We start from the raw sequence: 25333 nt of genomic DNA, 5'->3' as shown, positions 1-25333 counted from the left end.
TTCCAAGAGCCCTTAAAACACCAGTCAGTAAAATAACTTTCATTCACAATATCAAATCTTTACAGTGTTGTTTTTTTTTAACCAATTCTGGCACTGATATAATGTAAACATTTCGAAGAACACACTCTGAATGTTGTTTCCATCACACGTAAACTGCAAAGAGCTCCATTGAGTTGATTCGAAATCCATGTTTATAGTGCTAAAATGTGGATTTTTGCACTCTCTAGTGACCAAGTGTAGGAACATCATTGTGTAAAATCCATTTGGGTTTCACAGTTGTGCTAAAACGCCAATGCAAAGTGTCCTTTTCATCTATTAAGACTTAAAGACTTAAAAAATTATTATAGATATAAAAACTGAAAACACTGTGTTGTTTGTTTCTGTTCTCTGACTCAGATTCTATATTAGATGGTAACATTTTAAATTCCAGCTCCTGTATCACTTACAGGTCACATTAACAGTGCAGTGTACAGTGTGGAAAATTTAAACACAAATGGCTTTCTCTCTGTGTTAACTTGTTCATTTGCCACAAACGTAAACCTTTCTCCAACAGTCTGAACAAAGCAGCTTCTTTATTTCATTTTATCCTGATAACATAAAGGAGCTGAAATATGTGTTACTTTTTTTATTGCACAAAACGTGAGGCTTGTAGGAGCCTCACTGACCAGCCTTGTCTACTGCATTAACTCCTCTTCTCCCCCCCCCCTTTTTTTTCTCCTCTGCCAGGTGATGGGTACAGCTTCAACTGACCTGTGTTAAGGCTTGCATCAATAGCAACTATTCGCATTCAGGAAGTAAAAGTACAAATAGTACAAGTATCTCCTGTATGGCACGTGGCAGCAGATGCCGATGCGTGGCAGCAGATGCCGATGCCACGCCGACAGAAGAAGAACCAGAAGGTAACAACAGATTAAAAAAAAATCTGTTTCCATCAGCCTTCAGCGCTCCTTCTCTGTATTGATACAGAACCTTACAGACCACAGCTGAGTGCAGAAACCTTTTTGCAAAATGTGATCTTTGTTTTACTATTTCCACTCAGGCTTTTAATGCACAAATTAAAACTCAGCATTAAAAACAGGTGGTTGGAAATATACGTACTAGCTAAACATACCATAGACTGGCAGAGCTGTTAGATCTGCAGATCAGATGATGTGAAAACCACCAAACTAAAAACTTCTGGTGTTGCAGCTCACCTTCATCACCCTCCTTCTATCCACCCCCCACACCAATTTGACCATCATCTTTATGACATTACTCTTTAAAAATATCTGCATTTTCTTATTTCCCTTCTTCCAATCTCTATTTTATTTCCCCCCTAACCCTGATCGGATATAACCCCCACCCCCCCCTCCCTCTCTCTGATGGGTACAGGACACCAAACACATGAAAAAGGGGTCAGGGACTTTTCCCTGCAACAGAATGAATTTGGCACATGATGATTGGCAGCCTGACGGCCCGGGTCAGGTGAGGGCAGGATCACTTGAGTACTTCGTCTGTGCTCTTGAACATGAGAATGGCGTTGGAGATCTTCAGGGCGGGGCCTAGCTTGATGCTCATTATCTTCACAATGTCGGTCTGGGTCAGCAGCAGGAAGGCCTCCCCGTCAATCATCTGGGAGATGCAGACACAACAATGGTGATGCAACTGGACGTGGTGCTGACAGGTCAGGAAAAGGATTGTTTTGTTTGCCAGGGGTCTCCTTTTTTTGTGTGTTTTTTGCTTTTATTGGACAGTGACAGCGAAGAGGCGGACAGGAATACTTTAAACTGAAAGACACTTAACAGGCTGTTGTTTACACTGTTTTCATGTCTGAAGTGTAGCATGGCTTTAAATACTGCAAAGGACTGTCTACACTTGAATACGTGTAACGCAAACGTGACCTAATATTTTATTCACATACACTTGGAGGTCTCACCTCTTCTTTGAAGAGACGAGCCTGGTCTTCACAGCCGATTAGATTCTGGACAAACATGAAAACCTGTGGCACAAACATGTCAGATTTCAAATAACCAAACCAAAATAAATAAATCTATAGGTAAGTTCTGAAGTTTGCTCACCTCTTCAACACTCCATGCCGCCACCTGGCTGGCGTGAATGCCCTGAACGCCGGGCAGCAGCTTACAGTGCTGCTCCCAGCACAGAGACAGAGTCCTGTCTGACTGACTGCTCAGAGCCGACATGAACAGTGACGGATACACACCCTCTGAGGACATGTCTGAGGACAAACACCCACGCACAAAAACATGCTTGGATTCAGCTGTTGATTTATGATCACTTGGACAAGTATTTCAGATTGAAACTGCCAACAGGTATTTTTCACGGCATACATTTTGACACATCGTAGCAGAAAAAGAACAGGTGTAAATAGTTGATGGCTTTATCCCATTTAGATGGTCTGGCTTCAGTGGGAAACTCAAGGAACAGAGCCACCTATTCCATGCCTAACATGAGTTGACTGCAGAGCAGCAGACTGTGTTGCATCTTGGGACAGATATGAGCCTGAAACAACATTCACACCTGCAGGTGAAAGATTTCCACTGAAATCCATTTAAGCTCCTTAAAGCAGGGTAAGGCTACAGGTTTGACAGGCGGACACCCCTGAAGCTGCAGAGTAAAATCCTCTCATCAAAGTAGGATATGTGTAGTGCATTTAGAAAACTCACCCTGGTAGTCCCTCTGCTGGTTCTTCCTGTATTTGGGAGGACGGCCAATCCTGATAACAGAGAATGAGATTGATGTGGGACAAAAGCACACACACACACACACACACACACACACACACACACACACACACACACACACACACACACACACACACACACACACACACACACACACACACACACACACACACACACACACACACACACACACACACACACACACACACACACACACACACACACACACACACACACACCTGCCACGGTAATGGGTCTTCTTGGTCCTCTGGCCAAAGAAGAGGGTCCTCTTGCACTCTGAGTCTGACAGCTCAGCCTTCAGCCTGCCCTGGTTACGCTCAGCCAATGGGCAGCCGGATATGCAGTGATGGGCAGTAAAACGACCGGTCACGTGGCCTGAACCATCACAACCAGGAGTTGGACACTTCCTGTTTCAAAGATAGAGCCTTTTTAAGGAGACTTATTACATTATTTCAAAACTGTTTTCTTCTGCTTAAAACTGATGTCAGGTTTGATGTGTATTTTGAATAGTTAGCTTAGTGAAAACCCCTCCATTAAATGACCTGAGGATAGAGAGTTCAGCTGACCTGTTGTGGAAGCTGTACTTGTTGGCTCTGGGGTGGCTGATGGGTTTACAGGGAACAGAGGAGGGGTAGGTGGACTGGCCTATAGCAGGAGGTTCCCTCACACCTAAATACAATAAAATACACACAGATTAAACCAATGTTGCAGTATGGAAGATTATGCCTTCAGCTAACAGGTAGTGTAACACCAAGAGGCCTTTTTCACAGTAGACATTTAACACGTCACAGCAGGAAAAGCACAGGTGTTAACCAATAACATTAATAATGGCTCTGTTTGTCCCATGTAAGTCAAGACAGTGAGCCAGAATGCACAATACCAGGACCCTGAAACTGAAGCAGCTAAATGGAATTCAGCCATTGTTACCTTTTTAGTTACACCTGTGCTTTTTTCTTAATGTGACTGGTCAAAATGTCTTCCGTGAAAAAGGCCTATTTACAGCAGCACATAATGATAATAATACATGTATATATCAGCATAATATATGGAAAGAAGTTCAAAGAAACACCCAAAAAAGATTATTATAAATAACAACATAGGTGATTTAATAAATAAGCAACAGAGTAAATGGTAGAATTTATCAATGCAAATATAATTTAAAGGGGAAAACCAATTGGTGAATTCATAGTGCAAACAATGATACAGGTGTATAAATACTTACTTAAAAGAGGATTTTTCTTCTTTTTTTAATAGTTAAAAATATATACAATATTAAAAGGGTTCTCATTTTAATTAACATTTACAATTGGTTGCCCCTTTTACTTTTCCATTTGCTAGTTTAATTTTAATTTACATGCAGGGGCTAAACTGAGCTACGTCAGAGCAGATTTAATGCTAGTTATCAAGAATAAGTGATTTGAATTTTGAAGAAAATCTACTTCCAGTTTTGACTGAAGTGCTGGTTGCTACCATGGGGCTGCAGTGTTTTGGTCTCCCGTGGGGGAACTTTGAGCGGGTGATTGGTGGCCTCACACCAGCCTGCTGGGTGGATGTCGGGGTGATCTGAGTCCATCCACTCATCGTAGACATGACTCCAGCCGTCATAATGGACCTGAAGGAGGAATAGAAATGAAAAAATACTGTAAATGCACACACACACTGACTGACAACACACACGCAGAGTAATACCTTAATGCGATGAGTCTCGACTTCCTCCACTGTAGCCACTCTGATCAGACCAGGACTTCTCTTGTCCACAGCCTCCAGTTTCATCTGAGGCTGGAAGCTGTGTGCCGCACGCTGGAGACAGAGCAGAGGATGATGGGAAAACACATTAACTTGTACGTTCCGCTAAACAACCAAACATGTCATATATACTTTCCACAAAGCATTGGCTTTACTTGCACCAAACATAATGTCTACTATCCTATTTAACTTGGGCATTGTATGCCTTTTATGAGATATTTTACAGTCGAGAGATGACAGGAAATGAGGGGAGAGTGAAAGAAAAATGACATGAAACAAAAAGTCCTTAACCGGACTCGCATTAGAATCTGTTATATAAATACCTAAACGGTGCCTAATGTACTGACTGCAGCACTGTTAAAGATCTGTCAGCCGTAACGAGACTCACGATATTCTGTAACTGATTTGACTAGGACTGTAACGAACCATGCTTCTCATAATTTTTAATTACTTTGACATTTTTAGTCTTTTTAGTCTGGCTTTGCCTTCTCTGTTGCTGCTGTTTCCTGCCAGCCCATACCACAGATCCACATTACAGTTAGGTGTAATCATTTCATATCATACTGTGAATTGGATCAAAAATCATACATTCATTCTTTGTTCTCACCACTTTAAAGGCATCAGCGGCCACCGCCTTGGAACCAGTCTCCTCCAGGTACTTAGACCAGGAGAACTGCCCCTGGTCTGGGTAATCTGGTGCAGCAAAAAAAAAAAAAAAAAAAAAATCAGTAAATACAAACATAACAATTCATCCCCTATATCTTCTTCTTATTTGTGCTAATCTTTGTGATTATGTTAAAGTTCATGATCAAAAATCCATTGAGTAATGGTATAGGTAATGACCCATGTTATGACTACAAACATGATTCAATTAATGATTAACAGGGAACACACTGGTCACCTTGGGGTGGTGTTAGGGGGAGGTCCCTCTCCTGGCACCAGCCAATAGGGTGAATGTACGGACTGCTGGAATCACACCTGCATATTTTGAAAAACAACATTGTCCAGCCGTCTGATAGTTTCATTGAAAGAAAAGGTCAATAACTGGCGGGTTTTTTTAAGCTTGTCACTTTGATGCTGAAACAGCTTTAACTGTAGATTTTTCTGACGCCTATTTAAAGATTTATACTAACACTGATTCAAATCACTAAATGTAACGTGAAAGGCCTAACTCATGACAACAAACCCAGAGAGAATTATCACCCAACTGTACAGCTCTACTAAACTCTCTCTATCCTTTTAGTTCATTGTTTTGGGTTCATGACACCCTAACTGGTTCAGTTGCAGCGCCATTATTAACCCAGCAGCAGCAGCTGTTGTCAACACAGTGAATAAAATCCTGTATGCTATATGAGAAAAAACTGTATAAGACCAACAGAGTTAGCAATTAGTGAATGAAGTAGAGCATTATATATCTTATATTGAATATTCATCAGGTGAGCAAAAGCACAACTCCATAATGAATGTTACTGTTTCTATTTTAGCCATAACAACTCTTTATGGTGATATATGCCATGGGTGTCGAGTTGTTCTTCCCCTTAATGGCCACGTTTAGATGAATGCAGCCTTACTAAACCTGTAGTTCGGTTAATTTGGGAGAGGGGGTTGTAGCCGATTCTGTGGTCTGTCCTGGGACCAGTGGTCTCTGGCAGGGACCAGTGGTCAGAACCACTAGGGGCGCTAGAGACACTGGTCGCGACCAGCTCCTCAGTGGTCTTCCCTGTGGTCCCTGTGGTCTGTGAAGCTGCTTTAGTATTGTCAAACCCTTCCTGTCGTTTTGGCAGCACTGTTAGCTGGATAAATGTCAGCGATCATAATCTTTTTTTCAATAAAATTCACTTTATCAGATATATTATGATTATTATTGTTGTTATTATTATTGATAATGGATCCGTGTGGTCAGGACCAGCTAGTCTCTGGCACGGCCCAGTGGTCTCTGGCAGGGACCAGTGGTCACAACCACTAGGGGCGCTAGAGACACTGGTTGCGACCAGTGGCACAGTGGTCATTACCAGCATCTTACTGGCACAAAGGGCACTAAAATTACTGGTCCTGACCACCTTCTCTGTGATCTGTTCTGTTCTTTGGGCCAGTTGAGTGATCTGTGGAGTGTTTATTTTAAAATACAACTTTTCACGTTTCTCAAAGTGTGAGCAGAGTCGCCTAATGTGAGAAGCCATAATTGTTTGTCTATCCAATGCTATTGATCACTATTATTAATAAGAATCATAATAACAATGATTAAATTATTATGATTCGTCGTAGTTGTATGAGTAGTACTATCAACTATGCAGGTCCATGTCTTCCTGACTGGTTTAAACTTTACCAATGTGTTGCATTTTAAAAGCTTGTCACATTACCCTTTGTATCAAATCTTGATCTAGAAACTAAAGTCAAATACATGTAGTGGAGGAAAAAATGTAGAGTTGACTGACAAAGCAACATCAAATGAAATACAAAAATATAAAAGTTCAATTAAAAATTCAACTTAAGTAGCCTACAGTACAGTAACAAAAGTAAGAGTCGAATCATCTTGATTGATCGAGCACCTGATCACCTGATCGTTCAAAGGATTTTTTCTGGATAAAATCTGGAAAACCCTCAAATCTCGCCAGGATGTCAATTGTGGACTGCATAATAGAAAACATTTAAGTTCATGACAACATAGGAAAAAATAAACAAGGATGAGGACAGATTATAAACATAAAATAATGGGTTGGAATTATATAGAACTTTTCTGGGCATATATAAATATAAAAAGAGATGCTATTTTCTGATTGGCCAATGGGTCCTGATAGGGCCTCTTGTGGCTTTATAAGCTTCTTCTTCTTCTTCTTCTTCTTCATTTGGGGCTTATATTCAATAACATTTCAGTTAGGCTATAGTCAAAGACACAGAAGATGGCTCAAATCTAAAAAGAGTCTGATCACGTAAGCATATCTCGACGAATAACAATAAAAACAATAAAAGTCAAAGATTACTTACACAGATCATTGGAATGGGCCTGGGAATCCAAGGAATCCAAGCAAAGTTAATCCTAGACCATATTTTCCCCCCTTTGTGGTTTTAGAATGAGCATACGGCGAAATAATCATGGACAGTGGGACAGTATGGGCCTTTCAACATGTAAAGATTTTTTCCTAAATAACATCTTTCTCAGTTTCACTGACTTGGTCAGTAAATTCAACATCACTAAATCCAGTTTTTTCAGATATCTTCAGGTTCGTCATTTCATTTAAACACACATCTCATAATTTTTTCAATTGCCTGAGCACTCTGACCTGGAGAATATACTGCAGACCCCTCTAACCTTTAGAGGCCAAATCTCTAACATATACTTCAATTATGTTCAGTTCAGTTCAGTTAAGTCACTTTATTATCCCAAATGGGAAACTTGATATGCAGTTAGAAGTGAAAGATAAAAAGAAACACATTCAAGCCACATACAAATAGAGGCAACAATACAAGACATGAGTACAAAAAAGATTTCCTGTGTAATACACACAACAGAATTTATCACCACTGGAACAATCTCTAAAAACAAAACAAGTACTACATTACATGTGCAAATTAAGCTGAGTTATTGCACATGGGACAAAGGAGTTTTTACCCCTACTGGTCTTAAACCTAGGTACTCTAAATCTGCGACCTGATGGGAGTATTACAAACTCTACAACTACTACTACAAAGAGTGAAGGGGGTGGTTTATAGATATAGACCGGGCCTTGCGAAGAACTTGCTGGTCAAAGATAACCATCAAGGGGGACTGTGAAAACACCTTACCAGCCACCTTTACAATACGGCTTAGGTGGTTTTTGTCTCTGATATTAAGGTTACCGTACCAAGCAATCATGGCAAACATAAGAACTGATTCAATAAAAGATTTATAAAATAAGGACATCATTTTCCTATCTACATTAAGTGTTTAACTTCTAAGGAAGTACAAACGTTGCTGTCCCTTCTTACAGACTGCATCACTATTCACATCAAACTTCAGGTTTTTATCAATAACAGTTCCCAGATACTTGTACTGTTCAACAAACTCAATTTCAGTTCCCTTAATGAAAGTCTTAGATGGTGGGAGGAATACTTTCCTAAAATCAATGACCATATCCTTGGTTTTTGTGGAGTTTAATTGGAGAAAGGCCTCATCACACCATTGGACAAACTCATCCACAACTGGCCCATGCTCAGATTCATCTTTACGGAGCAGGCTAATGATGACCGTATCATCAGCAAACTTCAGAATGTGCCTGTTCTCATACTGGCTTCTACAGTCATTGGTGTAAAGAATGTACAGCAACGGGGACAGGACACAGCCCTGAGGAGAGCCAGTGGAAGAGGAGCGCTGTTCTGAAAGCCATTAACCCTAACCCTCTGAGATCTACATGTTAAAAAATCTGCAATCCAGCCGACAAAATTTACATCAAAATTAAAATAGGTATGCAGTTTCCAAGCTAAAATATGTGGTTGAATAGTATTATAAGCTGATGAAAAATCCATAAATAAAAGTCTGGCATGAGTGCCAGGACCTTCCAGGTGCTTATACAGAAAGTTAGGCATCTTCTACCCCCATTCCTGCTCTATATGCAAACTGCATGGGGTCTAAAGCCTCCTCCACCATACAGGGAAATAAGTATTTGACCCCTTGCTGATTTTGCAGGTTTGCCCACTTACAAAGAATGCAAAAATCTACAATTTTAATCATATGTACATTCTAACAGTGAAAGACAGAATCCCAAAGAAAATTCCAGAAAATCACATCATATGAATTTATTAAAATTGATAACCATCTGATGAGGAAAAACAAGTATTTGACCCCCTGGACAAACAGCAAGTATTCTGGCTCCTACAAGCCAGTTAGTCTTTCTTTAAGACACAGCCCCAATCCGAACCAATTATCTACATCAAATATACCTGCCTCACCTCGTTACCTGTATAAAAGACACCTGTGAACACCCAAACAACCAGCATCCAACATCACTACCATGGGCAAGACCAAAGAGCTTTCTACGGACATCAGGGACAAGATTGTTGATCTGCACAAGGCTGGGATGGGCTACAAGAGAATCGGAAAGCAACTTGGAGAAAAAGATCAACTGTCGGTGCAGTTATCAGGAAATGGAAGAAGCACCACACCACCGCCAATCTCCTCGGTCTGGGCCTCCACACAAGATCTTGCCTCGTGGGGTGTCCCTGATCATGCGAACGGTGAGGAATCATCCCAAAACCACAAGGGGGGAACTGATGAATCAACTGAAGGCAGCTGGGACCACAGTTACAAAAGAAACGGTTGGTAACACACTACGCCGTCATGGATTGAAATCCTGCAGCGCACGCAAGGTCCCCCTGCTCAAGAAGAAACATGTACAGGCCCGCATGAAGTTCGCCATTCACCACCTGGACGACTCAGAAGAGGCCTGGAAGAAGGTGATGTGGTCAGATGAGACCAAAATAGAACTTTTTGGCCTCAACTCAACTCGTCGTGTTTGGAGGGCAAAGAACACCGAGTACAACCCAAAGAACACCATCCCCACCGTCAAGCATGGTGGTGGCAACATCATGCTTTGGGGGGTGCTTTTCAGCCAAGGGGACGGGACAACTCCATCGTGATTGAGGGGAGGATGGACGGGGCCATGTATCGTGGAATTCTGGACCGACATCTCCTTCCCTCAGTGAGCGAGCTGAAGATGGGTCGAGGATGGGTGTTTCATAAGCACACCGCCAAAGCAACAAAAGAGTGGCTGAAGAAGAAGCACATCAAGGTTCTGGAGTGGCCTAGCCAGTCTCCAGACCTGAATCCTTGAAAATCTTTGGAGGGAGCTTAAAATTGAGTTGCCAGGCGACAACCTCGAACCTGAATGATTTGGAGGCTGTCTGCAGTGAGGAGGGGCCAACATCCCTGCCGAAATGTGCACAAACCTTGTCACCAACTATAAAAACCGTTTGACATCTGTGCTGGCCAATAATGGCTTTTCTACAAAATATTAACATGGTGTTTGTCCAGGGGGTCAAATACTTGTTTTTCCTCATCAGATGGTTATCAATTTTAATAAATTCATATGATGTGATTTTCTGGAATTTTCTTTGGGATTCTGTCTTTCACTGTTAGAATGTACATATGATTAAAATTGTAGATTTTTGCATTCTTTGTAAGTGGGCAAACCTGCAAAATCAGCAAGGGGTCAAATACTTATTTCCCCCACTGTAGTTATCAGTTCCATTTTGACCAGCCTTTCAAATGACTTCATGACCAGTGAAGTCAATGCCACTGGTCTAAGTCATTTAGCACCTTAGGGGTTCCGCTTTTAGCCACCGGAACAACATTGGACTCCTTCCATAACTTTGGGACCCTTCACTGCTCCAGAGATATCCTAAATATTTTACAGAACACATCACAAAGCTGTTCTGAACAGTGCTTTAGCAATCTTCCTGTAATAGAATCAGGCCCCATGCTCTTATTTGTCTTAACTCTCTGAAACTCTGCCTTAACATCATGGGCATCAAACATCTGGCTCAGCTTTGTGGAAGAGGAATACTCTTTGCATATTTCTCTAAGTTGCTCTGTGAAGTCATGAGTCTCAAATCTCACTTTACAGTATATCCATGGATCCTATCAAAGCAAAATGGGAAGAAGAGTTAGGGAAAAATATATCAGATGCTATATGGGACCAAGCTCTAAGTTGGGTGAATGCGACCTCTTCTTGTGCACATTTGAATTTGATTCAGTTTAAAGTTCTTCACCGTATGCACTACAGTAAGGTTAAACTGGCCAAAATATACTCTGACATCTGTGAAAGATGTAGAATGGACAGAGCAGATTTACTTCACGTGTTTGGTCCTGTTCCAGGTTGAGAGAGTTCTGGGCTTCAATATTTGAGGTCTTAAATGAAGCCTTTGATTTAGATCTACAACCTAGCCCTCCAATGGCCGTGTTTGGGTAAAAGGGGGTGATATTGTAAGGTCCAATGGGAAGGAAAGTGTTGTTGCTTTTGTCACCTTAATAGCACGACGGAGAATACTACAAAAACATCTACACCACCACGCCTCCACATGGCTTTCTGATATTATGATGTTTCTAAAAATAGAAAAAATCAAATACTTTCTTAGAGGATTAACCAGAACATTTTACAAAAACTGAGATCCTTTACTGGCTTACTTTGAAAGACTTACTACACGTCCCTCTTAATAACTGCTAAGATTTGTGAAGCACACTGATTACACTATTTGCTATCATGAGTAATAGAAGAAAGGTGTTTTTATTATTTTTTGTTTCTTTAGCTTTCCTTTCCTCAAGGGTTTGTTGTGGGTGGGATGGGGTTAATTGAAAGAGGTCTTGTTATTGACATTGTAATGTTGCACTTTATCTTCTCTAAAGCAATCAAAATACTTGTAAAAAAAAAAAAAAAAATGAGCATACGGCATATGATCAATATGATCACACCTGGCATCAAAATTGGAAATGGCTTCTTATTGGCCAGGAAATGAATCACCAACAGTTTACTTCATTTCATTAGTTTACAGGCAGTGGCCATGTAGCCATGGCATGATCGAAAAACCAATTACAAATTAATCTTCAATTCTCAATGGAAGACACGGACCTGCATAGTCGATAGTACTACTCATACAACTACGACTAATAATAATAATTTAATCATTGTTATTATGATTTTTATTAATAATAGTGATCAATAGCATTGGATAGACAAACTATTATGGCTTCTCACATTAGGCGACTCTGCTCACACTTTGAGAAACGTGAAAAGTTGTATTAAAAATAAACACTCCACAGATCACTCAACTGGTCCAAAGAACAGCACAGATCACAGAGGAGGTGGTCAGGACCAGTAATTTTAGTGCCCTTTGTGCCAGTAAGATGCTGGTAATGACCACTGTGCCACTGGTCGCAACCAGTGTCTCTAGCGCCCCTAGTGGTTGTGACCACTGGTCCGTGCCAGAGACCAGCTGGTCCTGACCACACGGATCTCCATTATCAATAATAATAACAATAATAATCATAATATATCTGATATAGTGTATTTTATAGACAAAAGATTGTGATCTTTGACATTTATCCAGCTAACAGTGCTGCCAAAACGACAGGAAGGGTTTGACAATACTAAAGCAGCTTCACAGACCACAGGGACCACAGGGCAGACCACTGAGGAGCTGGTCGCGACCAGTGTCTCTAGCGCCCCTAGTGGTTGTGACCACTGGTCCCTGCCAGAGACCACTGGTCCCAGGACAGACCACAGAATCGGCTACAACCCCTGCTGTAATTTGGTCCGGACTAGTCTGGTGCAACGGAAGTACATTTCCAGGATAAAGCCTGGCATCCGGTCTTTGCCCCTCCCCTTCTGCCATCTCTGTGTTACCCTTCTTAAAATCCCTTCGCTAAGAGAAACAACAACAACCTGCGAGCTACACGCTGAAAATGGCAATTTTTGACGGAAATTTGAATTGTGCAATAAGGCGGGCCCTGCTTGGTTCTTTCCGTGAATGACAGTAAAGATTTACTTAGAATATGTTTACAGCATATTCTTCAGTCATTTCCTAAAGCCCATTACATCCCCAATGTTTTTTAGGCTTACCAGTAGTCGTATGTGTCATCCCAGTTGTCAAAATGAACCAGGAAGCGGTCGTCCACAACATCAGTGACGGTTGCTACACAGATGAGGGAGGGGTTCATACGGTCGACGGCCTCCAGCTTCATTCCTATCTCGAAACTGCACTTCACATCGATCTTAACAGAAAGCAGAAATATTAGAAAGTGCTCATAAGGAAACAGAGACAGACAGGGCTGCGGACCAGCTGATAAATGTTAATAAAAAATAGAAATGAATTGTAAATATTAATATTAAACAAATATTAAATATAAACAGGACATCGGGCCTGACTTTGGCACTTTAGGTCTTCAATTATCGCTTTCTACTTAAAGTGAAAGTGTTTTCTGAAAGAGACAGAAGGTGCAAATTGCTTAAAAGAAATCAGTCTTATTATAACTGCTTCCCATAGAAGTTTTCCCAACCCTAAATCATACACCTCATCCATTCATCCTTGTAGATAATACAACTACCGTATATTATATAGTGGCAGTTACCCTCCCAGGACTGGCAAAGAGTTCTTTAGACGCCACTTGTGCTTTAGTCATTTTCAGGTAGTTGGTCCAGGTAAACTCTTCCTCTTTACAGCCTGCAGGAGCAGAGATACAGAGAAAAGGTTGATATGACTCGTACTTTGTAAAAGAAAAAAAAAAATCCCATAGTTCGACATTTTGGGAAATACCGTAAGCTTATTTGCTTTCTTGCAGAGAGGTGAAAGGTGTTATGGGTCAGTGTCTGTTTCCCTGTCCTGCCCGTTATCCTCTTCCCTTTTCCCCTGTGTTTGTTGTCTGTGTGTTTGTTCCCACCTGCTGTGGCGCGAGGCGTGTCCTGTAGAATCTAGGTCAAGAGGCGTGGCCACTCTCTCCTGCTCTGTTTCCAGCTCAGCTGCAGCACATCTCCACTAATCACCTAGCAGTTATCTACCCGGGCTTAGTACCTTCTACTAGAGAGTCCGTTCCTAGTATCCCAGCTTTCTAGCGCTGTGTTTGTTGCTACATAGTGCTTTAGTTTACGTGTTATCTCCTCTGTGTCCGTGTGCCTGTCTCTGAGTTCTGGGTCAAAACGAGAGCCTAACAAAAGGATTAATACTATTCTTATATTTGTAAGTTTTAATATGAAGCTACAGCCAGCAGATGGTTAGCATAGCTTAGTATAAAGACTGGAGACAGGGGGGAAACAGCTGACTCTAAAATGTAACAAATTCCACCTACCAGCATTAACACTTTATATCTTGTTTGTTTAATACATAAAATCAATCATCAACTTCTTGGAATGTCATCGTCAAGGCAATTTAACAACATTTTTAAAATGTGTGCAGATTAATTAGTTGACAACGTGAGGTTGCCAGGCAACCAGCCGAGACGCCCGAATGCTGCCAAGAAATAGTTCATTAATGACTTTTAGAGGTGCTGGTAGGTGGATTTTGTTACCTTTGGACAGAGTAAGTGAAAGTGAGTGTATTTCCCAAAACATCTGAAGATTTATCCTGTGAAAGGTTAGGTTAAACACAGTCTATATCCTTGACGTTTCACTTCTGGGATTGCTCTGTTGCTGCCGGAAAAAATGCCGGATTTCACTCATTTAGGCCGGATATCTGTTGTCTGGACTTCCTTTGTGTTGGCATTTTAAACTCCTGTCAATTTATGAGGACTATGGTTAACTGCTCCTCAGATCTCTGCAGGGTAAATCCAGACAGCTAGCTAGACTATCTGTCCAATCTGAGTTTTCTGTTGCACGACTAAAACAACTTTTAAACGTACATGTTCCACCAAAACTAGTTCCTTCTGAGCCAATTTTGCAGCGGCACCACTGCTTTTCATTGCCCAAGGCGATTGTGATTGGTTTAAGGAAATGCCATTAAACCAGAGCACGTTTTCCTCCCATCCCTGAATGCTATGTGGAGTAGCCAGACCCTCTTCCAGCGCGCTTTGGAGGGTCTGGCAAAGTGAGACTAGGTTAAACGTAAATGAAGGACAGGTTTATTTGTCCGTGCTGTCTTATTCTCTTTAGATTCTACTTGCTCTTTACAATATGTCCAGAGTGTTGTGACCTCTGACCTTTGGGAGTGTGCAGTTTGTGTCCTGTGCTCTCACACCAGCCTGTAGGGTGGATGTCAGGAGAGTTGGCATTCACCCAGAAGTCATGGCAGTCAGAGTAGCCGTCAAAATGAAGCCGCAGCCGGTATCCACAGACCTAAATGATGACATCGTATATTAGAGAAAGAAAGCAGGCTGGAGAAGGCGACACCGGGCTGAACTTGTACTGCATGCAAAGCAGCCTGTGAGTGAATGATGTTTTTTTAATAATCCGCCTGGCCATTTAGATCCATCGAACGTGTTTATGGTCGTCTGGCTTACCTCGGCCACAGTGAGAACGAAGTACATGGACGGATGCTGCGGGTCTATGCCTTCCAGCTTCATCCCCTGCTTAAAACCGTTCTTCACTGTTGGCACTCTCTGGGTCTGGACACATGGGATAATAAAAAGATAATATTTCAGTACAGACCGCAGAGATTGAAATAAAATGATGTGAAAATAAAGGATGGAGGGAAATTTAATCAGGAAAATGATAGATAAGAGTAGAGTTTTTATCATTCTCATACTACTCTCCTTGAACAGAAAGTCTCTTTAAGACAAAGCTTGTGTTGTAAAAATGTTTAGATTGTAAAAGACTTTAAAATGAAACTCCCTGAACCCCACACTCCATAACAGAATAAGAATATTAATGTATGGTCTTCAGCTGTATACATCTCTTTCTAACAGTTAAATTAACATTTCAAATTTCCTTGCTTAACAATGCTGCATTATTTTTTCACTCAGTGTGATAGATTTGGCCCTGTGCTATAGGCAGAGCTGCAGTGGTAATAAAAAAAGAGTAGTAAAAAATCATGGGTATGCTGGGTGAACCTGTGTGAACATAGCAGTAGCTGATCCTGAAAACTACAGTCTAACTATTAAACTCAAACATACCTCTTGGAAAAGCTTGTTGGGCGCAGCAACAGCTTTGGTTTCCTCCAGATATTGAGTCCACGTCCACAGCTCTGTCTTACTGTCTCCAGCTTCATCAAAAATATAAGTGAAGTAATTAGTTAATTCATGTATGCAAGGAAACCGGGAAAGGAAATTCATTTAATGAACAGAATCCCAAAAATAAGTCATGAAGGAGAAGGGAAACAGACTCCCTAAGCAGCTAATGTTTGAAGATCTGTAAAAATTAAAATAAAAGTTCTGAGTTAAAATGTTCATCTTAAAGGTCCTATGACATCCTGCTTCTTGGATGCTTTTATATAGGCCTTAGTGGACCCCTAATACTGTATCTGAAGTCTCTTTCCCGAAATTCAGCCTTGGTGCAGAATTACAGCCACTATGAGCCAGTCCCACAATGAGCTTTACTTAGTATGTGCCATTTCTGTGTCTGTAGCTATTGAGGAGGAGAGAGGTGGGGGGGCAAGGTGGAGGGTGGGGGTGTGGCCTTGACCAACTGCCACTTTGCTTGTTTGCAAACCATGATGTCTCTCTCTTTCTCATGGGTGGGACAAATTCTCTGAGCGGGCAAAGCAGAGAAAGGGGAGGTAACCTTGCTCCTTATGACCTCATAAGGAGGAGATTCCAGATCGGCCCATCTGAGTTTTCATTTTCTCAAAGGCAGAGCAGGATACCCAGGGCTCGGTTTACACCTATCACCATTTCAAGCCACTGGGGGACCATAGGCAGGCTGGGGGAATGCATATTAATGTTAAAAAACCTCATAAAGTGAAGTTTTCATGCCATGCACTTCCATTCCTTCCCATTAACGGAAAAAAATGAAGACAAGAAATAAAAGTGCTTAAAGGTCAAGAAGGACAAAATAAAAAGGTATTAAAGACATACAGGGGCTGACACTAAAACACAATTCAATGCAGCAGCCCTATAATAATAATCCAACCCACAACAGTTTGATAGTGTCAGAGAGATACCGATTCAACTTCATAATTTGTGGTGTCGTATGGAATTGCATTATGTTGTCAGGGATATGTAATTATGACTTGACATTACATCTGTGTGTAAGGGAAAGGAGGGCGGGAGGAAAAACAAATACTGCAAACAAATGAGCAAAAAAGTGCAAAAAGGGATGAAAGATGATAAAACAGACAAATGTAAAAAAAAAGAAAAAAAAAAGAAAGATTCATCGAACCTCCTCTGATGTGTCTGCAGTCTGCTTTAGAATCATCAATTTTCTCATCCTAAAAAAACATGTAACAGATATCACACGCGAGTAGAAAGCCAATACAGTCACGGAAAATATTTTCAGTAATGATATGCTATATTCATGCTCGTCTGACTGAACTTAACAGATATGAGAACATCTGGCTATCCCTGGAATGTTAAAGGGAAATAACGATGCTGTCCCACCGTGCCTTCGATGTCAGAGTCTTCATCAGAGGGACTCAGGTATTCCTTCCTCTTCCTCTTCCTCATGGGCTTCAGGTGATCGGGGTTAAGGGAGGAGACCCTCCCGCCTGCTGGCACCTTCTCTACCCCGACACTCCTCCTGAGGTGCAGAGAGGACAGGTACAGTGTTCCTCAGGTAGAAACACATCACCAGACTGTAGTCTATTTCCATATTTTCTATTATCATGGGATTTATTTCAACTTTGTACTCTCCACTGCAGGATTTTGTTGCACTTTACAGTTTCCTTGCACCTATTTGTCTCAATCTTCAGTAAGTGATTTCTGTGTTTCATTAACCCCAAAGAACAGCCTTATGAACAGTATGAGTGCCAGGATATGTGAGTGAGCATAAATAAATGATTGATTTAAGAGTGTTAACGATTGTGTGCATAATTGTGTTCACACATGTATATAGAGATGCATGTGTGAGCATAAAGGAGAAGTAGCATACTTGTCAGTGATGGCCTCTCGGCGTAACTCCTCTGTGTAGGTCCGCTGAGCTCTGGGATCATGGATCAGTTGTCCCAGTCCAACCAGGACTTCAGGTTTGACCGGCACCAACCTCTCTGGCTCCACAGCTGCACTTCTCACAGAGCCGACAGGGGCCGACACATCTGACGTACAAGAGACTAGTTATTAGAAGGCTACAGGTGACTACTGATGATACAGGTAAAGACTCTGCTGTTCTACTATGCCTCACTATTTTTCAACTGGATTTTTTTCAAACATGTGAGTGATGCCTGGTTGATATTTTTTGCAGCTGCACTCTCTTCATTTGTCAAGCGGAGCTCTGCTGCAACTGATGTAATTATTGCTCAAGTGATCATTGAAATACTGCAAATAACAGTGCAGCCACATATAGAAAGTAACAATCCTTAAAGGAGACATATCATGCTCATTTTCAGGTTCATACTTGTATTTTGGGTTTGTACTAGAGCATGTTTACATGCTTTAATGTTAAAAAAAATACTTTATTTTTTCTCATACTGTATATCTTAATATACCTGTATTCACCCTCTGTCTGAAAAGCTCTGTTTTAGAGACTGTCTCTTTAAGCCCACCTCCCAAAAAGTCCAGTCTGCTCCGATTGGCTTGCAAGAAATATATGGTGCAGTAGTTCTCAAGCCATGAGAGGAGATAATCAAATGGGGGTTGGTATATTCTAATGAGCCTGCTTGTGACATAGGAAGGGGAGCCAAATCGGAATGGCTTGTTGAATTACATGTTTTCTGATTAAAGCTGTAGTGCGTAGTTTCTGCCGTCCCCCTGAAGAATTCTAAGTAATGACAACAACACTGTCGGCGCGTCCACATGATACAAGCCTTCTGTGACTGTAACGGACGTTCATTAATATGAAAAAGTTACGCACTAAAGCTTTAAGGCAGCCCACCAAAAACTGATTTCACAGTTCAGTTTGTGGGTTGGTAGGTACTCCAGATACACAAATGTATACACAAACACTGAAAAAGGGAGTTTTTCATGATATGTCCCCTTTAACTACCATGACACCAGGCAATACACCAGGAAATCAGATCTTTTATTCCTATCATACAAAAGCTTTATCCATCAAACAAGGGCTATAATATACAGTATTATTATTAGTAGTAGTAAAAACCAAGGTGCTTCAAGGTATTTAATTTTGTATAAGGCATTAAAATTGGCATTAAACTGCAGTATTTTGTGTTCAGTCCCTGACGTTACTACAGCCTTATGTAACCATGACTCTACCTGGCTTGTCTGCTAGAGCAATTTCTGCGTCAGCGGATCTCCCAGAAGTCCCGACTGCTGGTGCAGTGGTGCTGCTGGTGGTCCCTGGGGTGATCAGTGTGCTCAGCGTTCCCACGTCACTCACACAGAACTACAACACACCGTCACTCCATCTGTTAAAATTTGTCTTAATGTGTGATGAATGATGTTTTGTCTATTCAACCATTTTTTCCCCTCAAAACAATGTATCAGACAATTTTGAAATATGTAATGTTGCCTGTTGTGTTTCTATGTCCCTAACCTGTTCACATGCTAGCACACCCTCTTTTTAATGTGAGAATACATGCATCACATTATGTTTATCTAGTAGTTTAGCTTGTTATGGTGGACTCCTTTATACCATGATGTAGATTTCCACTCACCAACAGTCTACAAATAAAAAAGTTAAATTTACCAAAATATGAAACAGAAAAAAGTAACAAATCTACACATTTGACATTAATATTCAGTATTTTTACATGATGACTTAATGCAGAAATCAGATTATCACAGATTCATTTTTGGTTAATCCCCTAATCATATCAGCACTAATCAATGTAATATGTTTTTCATAAATATTTGCGTGTTTCCTGACATTTGACTGATGTGCACCTCGTTTAGTGTCATCTTGTTGCAGTAGATGTTGTGAACGAGGGTTTCCAATGATGTGAGTTATTCTAACTGCTGTGGGAATAAGATTATTGAGACATTACCAAGTGAGCCACCAGGACAATCTATAAAGCGCTTTAAGGAGAAAACAATCAAGTGAAAAACAACTTAAAATCCTCTCTAAAGACGATGCTGTGAGGGAACTGTAGCTTGCTGGGCTGCTACACTAGGAGGAACACAAATATAGTTTAATTTTTACGACAAATGTTTAAGCCAGAAACGTCACTTCACCTTGAGGTTGCTGCTGGGCAGGATGGCCATCCCCTCCTTCCACTCCAGAACGTGGACGATGCTACAAGCCCCGCCCACCTGTGCTGTCAGGGTGGGTGGACCCGTCTCATTGGTCCTGCCTCCTTTACCTGGGTCTCCGATGGCAACAGGAGTCACCTCCAGGTTCTGATGGCCGACAGCAGGAGCTGAAAAGAGAGACGCATTCAAATGCATGAACTCTCTCTCTTTTTCATTTACCTTATGATACAAAAAACTGAGTTGTACCATGTTGACATATTAGCTTGCGTTACTAGAGACCCGGGTTTCTTCAGCTACACTACATACAAACATTTAAAAGAGTCCTCTACAGATTTAGCATTGCACTCGTGTAACATAGTCAGAGTCACAATGGACACTAGGATCAAAATTGATACAGCCGTATCAGGGATATTGTCTTTTTTTATGATTAACAGTTTATTTGTTTTTCAGAAAATGTAAACACACACATATCCATCAGAAACATGCAGCAGTACACATACAACAAAATAAAATGAAAGGAAGACATAGCACGACCATAGACAAAAACTAAACTATAAATACATTTTGGAAAATTATTAAATGTCCAAAGTGTACGAATGATACTTCCCCCATTTCAAGTTGTACACCTGCACTTTGTCAAGCAACCTATAGGACAATTGTTCAAGGGCAGCCAGCTGACTCAAATCCAGTGCTGGTGAAGAGGGGGCTTTCCATTCTTTGACCAGAAGTTTCCGGCCTAACATGAAGACAGTCTGGGTCCAGTTAGAGAGTGGAGGGGTCAGGTCACTTAATGCAGAGGGGTCCCCCAAAATAAACAGACTAGAGGTGAACGGGATATTCTGGTCGACAATTTTCTCTACAATTGTTTGTAGGGAAGACCAAAATGCCTGAATTTTTGGGCAACTCCAGAGCATGTGTACTAGGGTACTATTTTTGTCCCGACACCTCCAGCATTCCGAGTTATCAACCAAACCAACCTTATGCAGCCTGGATGGTGTCCAATAGATTCTATTCAGTATTTTGAATTGGATAAGTCGCGTTCGCAGTTCCCTTGACATTTTTTTCCCATCTTTTTGCATCTGTGAATGACACCTTTAGGTCAGTTTCCCATGTCATTTTAAGGGATAATATATTAGAGTCCAAGGCCGTAAGGAACATAGCGTAGTAAGCACAGGCTTCATGGCCGCGCCCAAAAATTGTTAGGACCTTCTCTAACATGTCACCGCTCGGTGGGACTAATGAAGGGGAGCCGAAGACCTGCACCAGGAGGTGTCTTAACTGAAAATGTTTATGAAAACATTTATTACAAAGTTGATCAAATTGTTTGAAATAACGCGAAGGAATTCGGACTGCGAGTGCCTGTAGCAAGTAGTTGAATTTCAGAGCACAAATCATTTTAATGATGTTTGCCTTGCCCCACATAGAGAGATACAATGGAGACCACCGCTCTATATCAGCTCGCAGTTTGTCCAGTAGGGGTTCAAAATTTGTTTTAATCAGATCCGTCAATATGGGGGGAATGTTAAACCGAGATATTTAATGCCTTTCTTAGGCCAGGTAAAAGTGCCTGACCGGAAGAGGGATTTGGGACAGTATGGTGTGAGAGGAAGAGCCTCAGATTTTGTCCAGTTGACTTTATAACCCAAAATGGATGAGAACTTGTCAATAATTTTAAATAGTGATGCAAGAGAATGTTCGGGATCTGTGACAAACAAAAGGATATCGTCTGCATACATCATCAATTTATGACATTTGTCACCGATTTGTATGCCTGGAAATGCAGGTTCTCTACGTATAGCAACCGCTAGCGGTTCAAGTGCAACTGCAAAAAGTAGAGGAGAGAGAGGGTCTCCCTGCCTCGTGCCTCTTTCCAGTTCAAATGGGAGGGAGATGATGCCGTTCGTAAGCACTGACGCTGTGGGGTGAGTGTATATGAGCCTAATCCAAGCTATGAACCTTTTGCCGAAACCGAAACATTCCAGGGTCGGATCGGTGTATAAATTCCAGTACTTCCCCATACCGATACCAGCGTTTTAGGCAGTATCGGAGCCGATACCGATACTGGTATCTGGTATGAATATGGAAGTGATACCGATACTGGTATCGGTATTGGAACATCTCTACCTACATTACCCACTATGCAACTAGACTGCCGACAGTTCGTTCAGAGATTCCAGTGTGTTAAACTAGTAGCGGCTAAAGTAGCCTTGAGCCACTAATCCCAAACAGAGATGAGGAGCAGAGGTCTGGTAAGCTCACTTCTTTTTAAACTTGGAGACTTCAGCCCCAACCAACGATGACTCAATTGCCATCACTTGAGGGCGCAGCTCCCTCTGGAGCCACAAAGGGCTTTATACAACATTTTTCACATTTGCAGTAAGACCTGTTAGCACACTTTGATTTGTAAGTTCCTCTTTAAGTTCAAGTTTCCAGTAACACTTTATAGCCATGTTAATCAGGCAAATAGCCTTTGTGTTTGTTTCAGTGCAGAAACATGGTTATCATTATATTTATACCTGAATTTGTTATACCTTATGTTATATTTGAATACTGACTCAGAGCCAAGAGAACAATCCGGTCCAAGCATCTCCTTTTAGATGCATTTTCACATCAATAAATCATAAATGTAAATATTGAGACATACAGTTAAAGTTCAGCTACCAAGGCACTCTGATCCTTATGCTCTCTTGTGAATGTGATCCTCAATTAAAGGAGATCAGGGTCTTTAACAGGGTACTTTTTGACACAGTAGCTTGTACTTGCATCCCAGAGTTAAAGGATGGTCACTGAAAACCCATGGCACCACCACACTTCCACCCTCAGATCTGTGCTCACCGGGTAGCAGGAAAGTCGTAGTGGTGTGGGGTTGGGGCCGAGCCTTTTTGGCCACACCATCACTCCCACAGACAAGGACGGTCTCGCTGGGGGACGATGAGGACGGGTCCAAAGGTGTGCGATCGGGTTCTTTGGGTGGAGCCTCCATGTTCACTTTGGCACTCATAACGTTACTCCGGAGCGCTGGAGAGCAAAGAGTAGCCTGTGAGGAACAGTACAAAGCAATGCTCTCTGGTGCAAAGAATTACACAATTACCGGCTGCTGTAAACACATACACTCAGTGTTGTAATCAAGACCACCTAAACCGAGACATCTCATCAAGACCAAAGTGTAGGTGGTGGAGGGGTGGAGGGTTAACAGTAACACATTTCTAATTAGAAATGAGTCAAGCTATTGGTTGCATTTGAAGCAGGAAGTTTTACAGCCAATCATAGTGATGATGTTAACACATACAATTAGACAATGCACAGGCAACTTTGGGATATCCCTGAAGTTGTGGTCTTGAAATAAAATCCAGAATCCTATTCATGCGAGACCAAGACAAGAGTAAAAGTTAAAATGTGGTCGATTCCGAGACCTTTAAAAAGTGGTCTTGAGAGCGGTCTTAAGACCAAGACAGATATCGAGTACTACAACAATGCATACACTATTAATTAATTCCTACTACGGTCTAACTCACTAACCTGTACCTGTCAGATGATTAGTACCTCACGTGGAGTGAGTCCAAAATACAAGTCTGCTGCCTCAGTCCACTAACCAGTCAAGACATCCTCTTGCTGCGCATTGAAGACTTTTTGACTGATGTGATGGCCAACACAGGGCAGCTGTGTTGATCCTCTTTCTCTGAGGTTTTGTAATTTCTTGCAGTATCTGCTTAATGTCACATGGCAGATAGAGTACTCTTTGGGGCAGACCTTAATGTCCTTCCCCGCCTCACCTCATCTGATGCAAGTTTTAGTAGGTGAGCCAACAACTCCCTATCATTATTTTTTTTTATAATTAACAATTTTTATTTAACTTTAACACAACCCACAAAACATACAATTTGCATGAACATCCCATCCCCCCCCCCCCCTTTGTCATAACCACCCACCCAGACAAAAATCAAGAAAAAACGACAATATTCAAGACCATACAACAAAAATAACAAAATAGTTAACTATAAACATATGTATAAATGACACCACCATAAGCCCATCATATACATCTCTCCCCAGCACAAAGCTTCCTAGGAGCCCTCCAGAAACACCCCTATTAGTTTTTGTTACAAACTGTCTTGGCATTAGTGTTGGCGAACAATTCATTCAATTAATTACATCTTTTTTGTTAACGAAGTGAATCACCTTCTAAAACAATCCATTCATTTCTCAGTTCAGTTGAGCAGGATGAATGAACAGTTTGTGATTCAGTACACTGAAAAGAACTGCTTTGCCCATCACTGCTTTTTTCTCTCCATGTATACCTCCTGCTGCCTTCAACTGTTTCCTAAAATGGCTGTGAAACATAATGGATTAAGATTTATCAAATGTAAAACTACCAAGAAAAATACTTGGGGATAATTCCCCCAACTTAAAAAAAAAGAAAAAGAATAAGTAAGTAACTTTTAATAGTGCCATTTACAGAATGACGACAGAGGCAGAGCCTTTCTCCATCAACAGCCATGACCCCTTGTGACTTTTGAACAACCATCCATTACCTCCAAAAATCAAGGCAATGATGGTGACTGAAGCTTGTGCGTAAAAAGCCTAAGTATACACACACACTCAAAAAATACATTTCAGTTAAAATGGCGGAGGCAAAAAGAAAACATGAGGCAAAAAATGTATAAAAGCTGTCTCCGATCCTGTGAAAATCCCATTTAGTGAAAACTGAACCTTGTCACCCATTCCGGCTGCATCCCAAATGAATGAGCAACATTTCCACCCCACAACGTAGCACGTTAGATATTTCGGACATCGGCGCGACTGCTTATTTTATCCAAAAGTATTTAACTTTAACCCGATAGATGAATTAAACGCGTGGCATTATCAAATAAAGCTTAGCCTATATATTTTAAGATGGAAAGCTTTGTGGTTGATTATACCCACAATGCCAAAACGCTTTCCCCTCAACAAAAAAACACATTTACATATGCACATTTAAACCTTAAGTGTACGTGAAAGATGCTCGTCACTGCCACAATTAAAAGTAAAATCATAAATGAGAAATAAATTCGTGGTTGCCGATCAATTCGCAACTGAAATTTGGCTTACCAGCTATGATCTCCTGCGGCTCCGGGGCTCCGACTGCGCATGCGTGGGCCCCCAGTACAGTCAGCGCTCGTAGGCTATAAGACCTACAGACTTCCAGAGC

General features: G+C 41.3%; 1 protein-coding gene across 7 annotated transcripts; it reads right to left on the bottom strand.

Moving 5' to 3' along the window:
• Nucleotides 1–1364: 1364 nt before the first annotated feature.
• On the bottom strand, nucleotides 1365–25333 carry l3mbtl1 (L3MBTL histone methyl-lysine binding protein 1). Of its 7 annotated transcripts, XM_028584001.1 has the most exons (23): nucleotides 25234–25258; nucleotides 23665–23851; nucleotides 22981–23163; nucleotides 20128–20312; nucleotides 19210–19339; nucleotides 17933–18095; nucleotides 17443–17581; nucleotides 17225–17273; nucleotides 16021–16109; nucleotides 15409–15513; nucleotides 15109–15244; nucleotides 13549–13640; nucleotides 13040–13191; nucleotides 5350–5426; nucleotides 5056–5141; nucleotides 4392–4502; nucleotides 4146–4314; nucleotides 3269–3371; nucleotides 2921–3109; nucleotides 2664–2713; nucleotides 2058–2215; nucleotides 1916–1978; nucleotides 1365–1611 (listed from the first exon to the last, which is right to left on the bottom strand). In XM_028584001.1, exons 3-23 carry the CDS (start codon nucleotides 23144–23146, stop codon nucleotides 1477–1479), a joined length of 2547 nt encoding a protein of 848 aa, XP_028439802.1. In that variant the 5' UTR covers nucleotides 23147–23163; nucleotides 23665–23851; nucleotides 25234–25258; the 3' UTR covers nucleotides 1365–1476. The 7 variants fall into 7 exon arrangements, with proteins under 7 accessions (XP_028439802.1, XP_028439804.1, XP_028439801.1 ...); XM_028584003.1 differs by lacking the exon at nucleotides 23665–23851 and having other exon boundaries at nucleotides 25234–25333; XM_028584000.1 differs by lacking the exon at nucleotides 25234–25258 and having other exon boundaries at nucleotides 23665–24017.

This window comes from Perca flavescens, chromosome 7 (genome assembly GCF_004354835.1).
Source record: "Perca flavescens isolate YP-PL-M2 chromosome 7, PFLA_1.0, whole genome shotgun sequence".
NCBI classification, from domain to species: domain Eukaryota; kingdom Metazoa; phylum Chordata; class Actinopteri; order Perciformes; family Percidae; genus Perca; species Perca flavescens.
This window is presented reverse-complemented; position numbering and strand designations above follow the sequence as displayed.